The 8,287-nt window shown below is 42.0% G+C and overlaps 1 protein-coding gene across 1 annotated transcript; it reads right to left on the bottom strand.

The window, feature by feature from the left end:
* Positions 1-39: 39 nt before the first annotated feature.
* LOC309599972 (ras-related protein Rab-18-B-like) lies at positions 40-8,287 on the bottom strand. Its single transcript, XM_082331920.1, has 7 exons — positions 8,101-8,287; positions 7,971-8,026; positions 7,829-7,890; positions 5,730-5,802; positions 4,658-4,776; positions 3,718-3,784; positions 40-2,813 (listed from the first exon to the last, which is right to left on the bottom strand). The coding sequence occupies exons 1-7, from the start codon at positions 8,163-8,165 to the stop codon at positions 2,638-2,640; spliced, it is 618 nt and encodes a 205-aa protein (XP_082188046.1). The 5' UTR covers positions 8,166-8,287; the 3' UTR covers positions 40-2,637.

Genomic DNA, 8,287 nt, shown 5'->3' with positions numbered 1-8,287 from the left:
AATAGAAGGATTAAGTCTTGAACATAATATACTGGCACATTTTCTTTATACTAAAATACTGGCAATATTTATTGATAACATCAGAATAAAATAGCAACAAAATGCAACTTCAGCAAAGCAGCCATTAGCACTAAGACCACATGTGCTTTTTTTTTTTTCATATAGGTAGCCCTTCAGCCCAAATTTCTAACTTAATTTTGTTCTAGAAACTGCTTCCCTTGCTCCCTTTTCTAATTACCTAACACTTTCTTACTACTTTCAGATTGTTTAAGGTATAGTTTTTTTCTAGTTCAATATGCAGTTAACTAAATAGCTGTAATTTTAAAAGCATCCCAACACAATTTATTTAGTTTGAAGTTGTAATAAAATAATATTTGTACAAAACAAAAATTAAAGTACATCCCTGCCAAGCAGCCTCAGAATTCTTTTGATCATAGGTAGGCTTACAATCAACAAGCCGCTTCAAAATACCTTCATTTTACACAGTGATATTCATTATTTTCCTGTTCTGCTTGCCTCTAAGCTGTGAACAAAAATGAACACATTTGAAAACACATTCTCTGGCCAAGGAAATTATATTTGTAAGGCACATATGTGTGTGTGTGTGTGTATATATATATTAGTTGCAAATGCCCATGGTCAAACAAACTCGTGTTGCCTACCCCCATACGCACACATCCCTCCCCCACAACCTCCCAGTGAATCCTGTAGCCAGACATTAGCTTTGGTCAGCATTTCCGTAACAGCGTGTTATGGGCTGTGCCTTTATCGCAACTCATTAGTCATATCCTTTTCCTGCACAGTTCTGTCTTAAGTCAGACTTATGCCTACATAACTTTAATTACTCCTTTACAGCATTCCCGACTGCAGGCACCACTGAATAGGTAAAGTAATCTCACTTGTGAAGATCTAAAAGCGTAACTGTATGCGGAAGGTAGGACCAGAACAGCTGTTGTGAATAGCTAAGGGGAGGCAACGATAATGCACTGCAATTCAGACTTAGGGGTACCATTACCTAAATCTTGCCCAGGTTGAAACGCTGGGTCGGTGCATGTGGAGGCTTATTATCGACATGAGATCTTGCTTAAGGCAGCATTGCTTTGTAGAAGCAGTAGAAATAGGAATAATGTTTCAGACTCGCAGAGACAGGAAGGGGAGTACTCTCATTTCAGAGCTACCTAACCATTGTTCAGTAATATTTTCCTATTTACGTGCCAAACTAGTCATATTGTGCCTCAACTCACAGTAAATGAATTGCAATATTGTTTAAGGCTTTTTCTGTTCACGAACACATGAACCTGGATCAAAAAAATCTTCCTTCATCTATTTTAGCTCAAGCTTCATCACAAGTCAAATTCATTTGAAAAATACAGTAATTCAACAAGTCCACTTACTGAGATATTAACTAGCTACAGTTTTAAAACATCTAGTGATAAGGAGGACTGGAATTTCCCAACAGGATCTCTACAAATGCTTCATGCTGATGGCAGCTCCCTTTTCTCTTTCTTTTGTTCAATTTATAGTTTAAATAGTTTAAGATGCTTATTAGCAGTTTTTCAGTTAAAAAAAAAAAAAAAATACTATCTTGGTGTTACCTAGATTTTTCTTTTATCGCAGCTCTTTGCTCACAGTTTGCAACTATGACAGAATAGGCTAAATACTGCACAGTGCCCATCTTGGCCAGAGCCACTTGTTCATGTTCACGGGGCTTTCACCATGCCATGGACTAGCTTCTGATGTCACAGCAAGAGCAGCTGTGATAACTTCCAGCGATACCACCAGTCAAATTTGTAATATACTTTGTCTTCCTTGATAGCTGAGGTTTGAAAGGCCAAATTAGACAATCAGATGATAGTTTTTTCACTGCACATAAGCAGTAAGAATAGTAAGAATAAGTGTATATATTTACATTACTACTTTCAGACCTGACTATATTCAAAACTGAATGAAAAACTGATTCATTTAGTTCACTTCCCTCAAAAATTGTTATTACTATAAACAACATGAATAACCTATGAATTTTTGTTAATAGATATGCCTCTTCACTACAATCCTAAAATTCAGTACTAACTCTGCTTATTATCCTAAAATTCAGTAGTAACAACTCAGCTTATTATCTGGGGACATGTAGCAATCTTGACTGCTTAAAACCATCTGAAGTAGGGAAACCCTGTCCCTGCTCAGGGTTACTCCTGACTGTTAGCTACATTTAAGGGAACTTGGGTGCCTAAAAGACTCCCATGCCAGTGTGGGGAAGAGAAGTTTTTCAATAATATTCCAAAATGGAGTGCTGCCCTATTTTATGCTAAGGCAGGAATTTCAGAAAATGTTGAATGGCATACAGCAAAAGCACAATACTCTAAGCAGCACTACGATTTAATAGTGAAAAATCTGTCAGTTACCAGAAAAATATCTGGAGATACCAGCTGTGCATAAGGGAAGGAGAAATTGTATTTTGTTAATCAACAAAAATGTATTTTGCTAATCAGTTTGGGTTTTGGATGTACGCAACTGGTAACAGGTCAAACAAGGCGCAGACTAGCGCTTGGAATCCCCCCTGCCCTTTATTTAAAAAAAAAAAAAAAAAATAAAAACAAGTCCACTCACTCCATTCAGACAGAACAGTCACCTGTAGATTTAAGAAAGTACACAGTATGCACCACATAAGCTTTTATCCTTCCGTGCTGAAGATTCCATTAGCTGGACTCCCTGCTTCTCTGTGCTTTTATCCCAAAAACCTGGTGTCTGCAGGATCTTTATGACTAGTTCCTCAAAGGCATGTTGCACTCCATCCTGTGTCTTGGCACTGGTCTCTGGCAGAGGGGAAAAAAAAGAAACTATTTTATCTTATTTGCAGGGGGTATTCCACTTTGTTAGAAGTTTTTTTGGGACCAGAGTGAAGATACAATTTTTTAAATAAGTGAACCTCCTCTCCATTCTCCCTTAAAGGCACACTTAAGTTGAATATGACTAACAGAAATGCATCCCAGTCTGAAGCATTTCATTTTTCCACCTAAAAAAATTCCACAGCTCCCCATTCTCTCCATAATGGAGAAAGAGAAATTGTTCTCAGGTTGTGATAGTAAATCTACGAGATAATTATTCCATAACTAAGCCAGGAAACAAAGAACGCAGAGGGAATTACATGTTTTCCCCTATGCGTTTGTTCCAGTTCCTTCTGGAAATCTTTTCAGGAAGCTTCACATAAAAGGTACTTTTTAAAAAAAGAAAAAAAAAAACAAAAAAAAACAAAAAAAACAAAACACACACACAATTTGTTCCCCATCTTTATATCTTCACATTGTACGTTTTATTGTTGGTCTAAGAATACTGTCTTTTATGTAGCTGCAACAGAAAATTGGAAACAAAAAAGAGATTACCCAAGGTCCTTGCTGACATGAGTCAGGAGAAAAATTCCAGTCTTCTGGGTTCCGAATTAAAAAATCCTGCTAGTTTCAAGAGAATATAAAATTCATGCCTACACAGCATCTCTTTCAGAGAAAAGTACTTCCAATTGTAGTCAATGCAGAGCATCTCTGAAAAAAGGTAAAACCTACATCCATGCGTATGAACTAATGCAGCAAAAGGAACCCATATTAATTAGGTATTAAAAAAAAAATCAACCTATCAACCTGGAATACAATTGTACGCTTCATTCACGCTTAGCAGTACGACAATAAACATGAATATACAAGTTCTTGGCACAGAGTTACATACCTATAAAAAGCAGGGAGTGTTTCCTAGCAAACTGGAGTCCTTCTTTTCTCTCTACTTCACGATCAGGCTGCAGAGATGAATGAAGAACATGACTAAAACAAGCTACACTTGCCACTTTTAGGAAGTCCCTTGAAAAGTACCACCACAGAAGAAGTTTTGCTGAAAAGAAAAAAGTCTATAAAATGTAGTAATCAGCAACTGGATTTTCTCACTCTACAGACAGCTTACTGCTAGGCAGGCTCTTAGGGGGTCAAGGTGAACAGCAGCAACATCAAATCAGTAGGAAATGAATGTGGTGTTACCTTCTGAATCAACTAGGAGCAAGATATATGCCAGAAAGGAGGTTTCAGTAGTCAAACAGCTGAAAAGGTATATCAAAGGATCTGAAAACTGACAGATTTGGAAGGGGACAGAAGAGAACCTAGTTCAGGATCGCCCCACTGGAAACCTCTTTAGTAAAGGAAGAGTGAAACCTCTCGCTCTGCACCAGGCATCTGTCAGAACACCCCAGAAGCGCACAGCAGCCAGCGCACCTCCCGCCCAACAGACGCAGACCCTATAGCCATCTGAAGAGCTGAATTCTTCCCCACCAGCTGTCCAAAACAGAGTCTGGTCAAAAAGAAAGCAGCAGTTGTGCTGTTGCACTGCAGTTAACTTCAACGGTATACAGCAGTTTTTAGGCAGAACCTCTCACTATCTTAAGAGAATCTCTCTCATCAATTGCATGTCTCCAGGAGAGCTTCCATTAAAATCTTTAACAAGATCTGCTTCAAAAATGAGGCCGTAAGCAGAGCCTGCCCAACCCAGGTTCCTCAGTTACAGAGCATACCACCTCCTCCCACAACAGATGGGTTAGTTTCAGCACTTATCTCACATTTATACTCTATCACGACCAAGTAATCTGTGGAAGAGTGTTAAGAGGACACATTTCTGAACTGACCTTATCGGTTTTATTGCCAACTAACATCTTCACAGTGTTGCTTTTAGTGGTATATGTTTCCAGCTCATTCAGCCAGCTCTCTAGTCCTGCGAAAGTGTCTTTTCTTGTAACATCATACACTGGTAACAGAAGAAAAGCAGCTTAACCACTGTAGAGTCTTGAACAATGTTTACTTCATTATGGCAGCACTTAGCCCCTACTAGCTAACTACTGCCCCAAAAAAAGCAGTATTAGGGAATTACAGAAAGATGGATCAACCATATCCTCTTCCCAGAGCTGGAACACATCGGCCGTGCTCACCCGGTCACTAGGGATTACTGAACACCAGCATCTCCGCAATAGATCTGTGACTGGAAATCAGACTTACTAGTTGAAATCTTACACCTGTTACTAATTCTGAATTGGGCCACACAAGAATATTTTAAAATAGGTATTTTGTCACCTCATTTAATGTATAACTACATGCAGGCGCTGCTGCTAACAACACAGATTCTGAGTAAAAAGTGACTTTGGTCACTGGTAACTTCATAACTGCATTCACTTAATCACTAAGGTTTAAAAAGCTGCATCATAGTCAGAAAGAGTATTTTGTACAGCAAGGTGTTCAGCCTTCACAGTCCCTGAGAATAAGAATCTCTTCTAATTGGTAGTGTCACGCAGAAAGGGACTAGCCAGCCACTACTTGTGCTACAGACCTCGTGTCTTAGAGTAATCACATCAGTAGTCTCTGGAAAAAAAGTAAAAACATCATGGGGGGAAAAAACCAACACAAAACCCAGTTTGCCTTATTACCAGAAACTCACCAAGTGACTACTACAAAGCTAATAGTTCATGCAGTGAACAGCTTGCAGTGTGACATATCTGTATTTTTAATTTAAAATATTTTGAAGCAGCATTATTTCCCACCAGTGGTTTTGCATACTCGGTGTTTGAGCTAATGATGCAGTAATGTTGTAAAAAACGTAATTGTTCCTCTGATTCTCTCAGCCTCCTTTTGTAAAGATGTGCGTACTTAGACAGTAATAAAGACCACACTTTTTGTAATCATGTTTTTCTTCCATATACCTCCTACCTAAAACAACCCCTTGAGCTCCTCGGTAATAACTGGGAGTCAGTGTTCTAAAGCGCTCCTGTCCTGCTGTGTCCTACAGAGGAAAGAAAAAAAAAAAAAACCAAAAACAAAACAAAGCCACACACAAACACAAAATCAAATATACTTAAAACAAAAAAGTTATTTTAAACTACACAAGATAAACAAAGTTAAATTCTTCCTGGCCAGTAAGGATACGTGAAACCATAAGACAACAGAGGGAGGGAAGCAGTCAGAAGACAAGCAGCAGCAACAGAAAATGGATAAGGGGGGTAGAAAAGCATGGAGAGGACCTGATGGCAGGTGAAAGCGATAAGCACAGACACCTGTAAGATGAGTGAGATGCCAAGAAAGTCAATGGGACTGAAGAGAAATACCTAAAAGGCTGTTGCTGCAAGCCAAGCAGCTAGGCTTAATTGGTCAACAATCAGCTGAACTGAACGAGGTGAGGAATAACTGGTTTTCCAGTGAGAGACACTGCAGGAAAGGAGCCATAGTGGTGCCAAAAATCTCCCTTTGCTCCTCCACAGCAGGAAAAGAGAATTCAGTTAGAACTACTTCAAGTTTGCTAAGATTCCAAGCACATAAGAAATTTAAAATCAGTAGTTTCATTCCATTATTACTGCAGTATGTCACACATATTCTCATGAATCTTTGAAATAGCTCCAAAGTGCAACATGAAATTCAAAAACCCTCAGAACAAGCAATAAGGAGGCAAAAGAATTACACAAATATGATGTTTACCAAAAAAATTTATTTGAAGTTACGTACCAATTACAATAGACAGACTAACAGCTATGTTGTAATTTAGTTATTCTTTGTTAAAAAGAAAAAAAAAAGAAGAAACTAAAATTGGCAATATATTTACTTAATTCAGGTCATCGTTCCTAAGGAGACTGTACTCTTCGGCATCCATGCACACATGGACACTAAAGCAGGAGCCTCTTTTTGACCTTGATGCACTGTACATGCATTGAAGTTTTTATTTAACATTGTACGACTGCACTGTTTTTTTCCCCCCTAATTAGCAGTTTCTCCTGATGCTGTTACAGACTGCTGCAAAAGTGCCTTTTCCAGCTAAGCAACTTGTGCAAGTTCTGGCCTTGCTTTTCATTTCACAGCAAGGAGACACAGCCCTGTGCGATGACTAGGGCACGGCTGCCGCGGTCGCTCAGCAAAGCTGCTGCTTTGTGCACGGCACGTTCAGAACACGGCACTGCGTACGTGCGCTGGCCGCAGCGAGCGTGACGTTATCACTCTGGCTCTGCATTCCGTACACAGAGCGTGCATGAAAACAAGAAAATAATTCAAGTTTTGGCATTTATATTACTTCTGTTAATATGAGCCCAAGGCACATTTGTGCTTTTTCCAAAAGTCCTGATTACTTAATTCATAATGGAGTGTTCAAATACCTATGACCATACTCATAAAATCTCTTCCTTCTAGGGCTCTTTCATTCCATTCAGGAGAATAAAAGCGGTGCTTTAATATTATAAATACTCCTGATCACACAGCTGCAATCTGATTTTGCAGGTGCTGGAAATAGAGCATCAGGAGTTCAGGACAAATGCTGAAGCCTCCCAGTAAATCTGAACCAACCTTTAAATAGTTCAGGACCAAGTACATGTTTTTTTTTTTTTTTTCTTCATTATTTTAACCAAAATAAAGCATCTGGACTGTTTCTGGTGTAGTCTACAGGAAATCCTGCAGCTCATCGCCCAGAACACCGCTCTTCTGCGGTTTGCTCGACTGAATCGCTGCCCGTCCTGGGAGCGCTCCCGGCTCCTCCAGGCACGAAGCGCCGGCCCTGCTCGCACGGCCGCGCCTTCGCGGGCCTCACGCTTCACCGGGGGCCGAGAAACCCAGGCGTGCAAGTGCAAGGAAGAGCCGCCCGCGCCCCCACGAGAGCCGAAGGAAGCCCCGAACCCGGGGCAACGAAGCATTTACCAGTGTTTTTAACGGGCGCTTGCATCACCCGCAGCCTCAGCACGCAGAAGCCTTCAGCAAGGCGGGGGGAGGAAGAGGAAAAGCCACCGAAGGAAGCGCCTGAAGCTCTCGCATCTGCCGAGAGCAAAACCTACCCATATCGCAAGCTGCACGGCGTGGCCGTCCACCAGCATCTTCTTCACCTTAAAGTCGACGCCTAGGGGCGAGAAGGGGAGGCCTGTCAGGGCGAGCCGCCCCGCCGGGCCCAGGGCGGGGGAGCGACAGCTCCGGACTCACCGATGGTGGGCTTCAGGCTGGGCTCAAAGGCGCCGTCGGTGAACCTCAGCAGGAGGCTGCGGGGAAAGAGACCGAGAGCTCAGCCGGGTGCGGAGAGCGCCGCGCCCGCAGGGCCCGCACCGGGCAGCACCTGGACTTGCCCACGGCGCTGTCTCCGACCAGAAGCAGCTTCAGGGTGAGGCCTGCAGCGTCCATCGCCCGCGTCCTGCGGGCCCGCAACCGGCCGAGGCCGGGCGGCGCGGGGCGGCTCAGGGCGGCGCGGGGCGGCTCGCGGGGCGCTCGCGGTGCCCGGCGGCGGCGCGGGGCTCCTCGGGCCC

Source organism: Platalea leucorodia, assembly GCF_965183815.1.
Source record: "Platalea leucorodia genome assembly, chromosome: 22".
NCBI lineage: Eukaryota > Metazoa > Chordata > Aves > Pelecaniformes > Threskiornithidae > Platalea > Platalea leucorodia.
The sequence above is the reverse complement of the archived record's forward strand: the minus strand, read 5'-3'. Positions and strand labels throughout refer to the sequence as shown.

Bases quoted from the DNA above. Each gene is read 5' to 3' on its own strand.
- LOC309599972 (XM_082331920.1), bottom strand. From the start codon at position 8,165: ATGGACGCTGCAGGCCTCACCCTGAAGCTGCTTCTGGTCGGAGACAGC. The intron at 4,777-5,729 runs GTAGGAGGTATA...TTCTGTTACCAG, and splicing joins AGCTCAAGGGGTTGTTTTAG to TGTATGATGTTACAAGAAAA. The intron at 2,814-3,717 runs GTATGTAACTCT...CCCCTCTGCCAG, and splicing joins ACACTCCCTGCTTTTTATAG to AGACCAGTGCCAAGACACAG.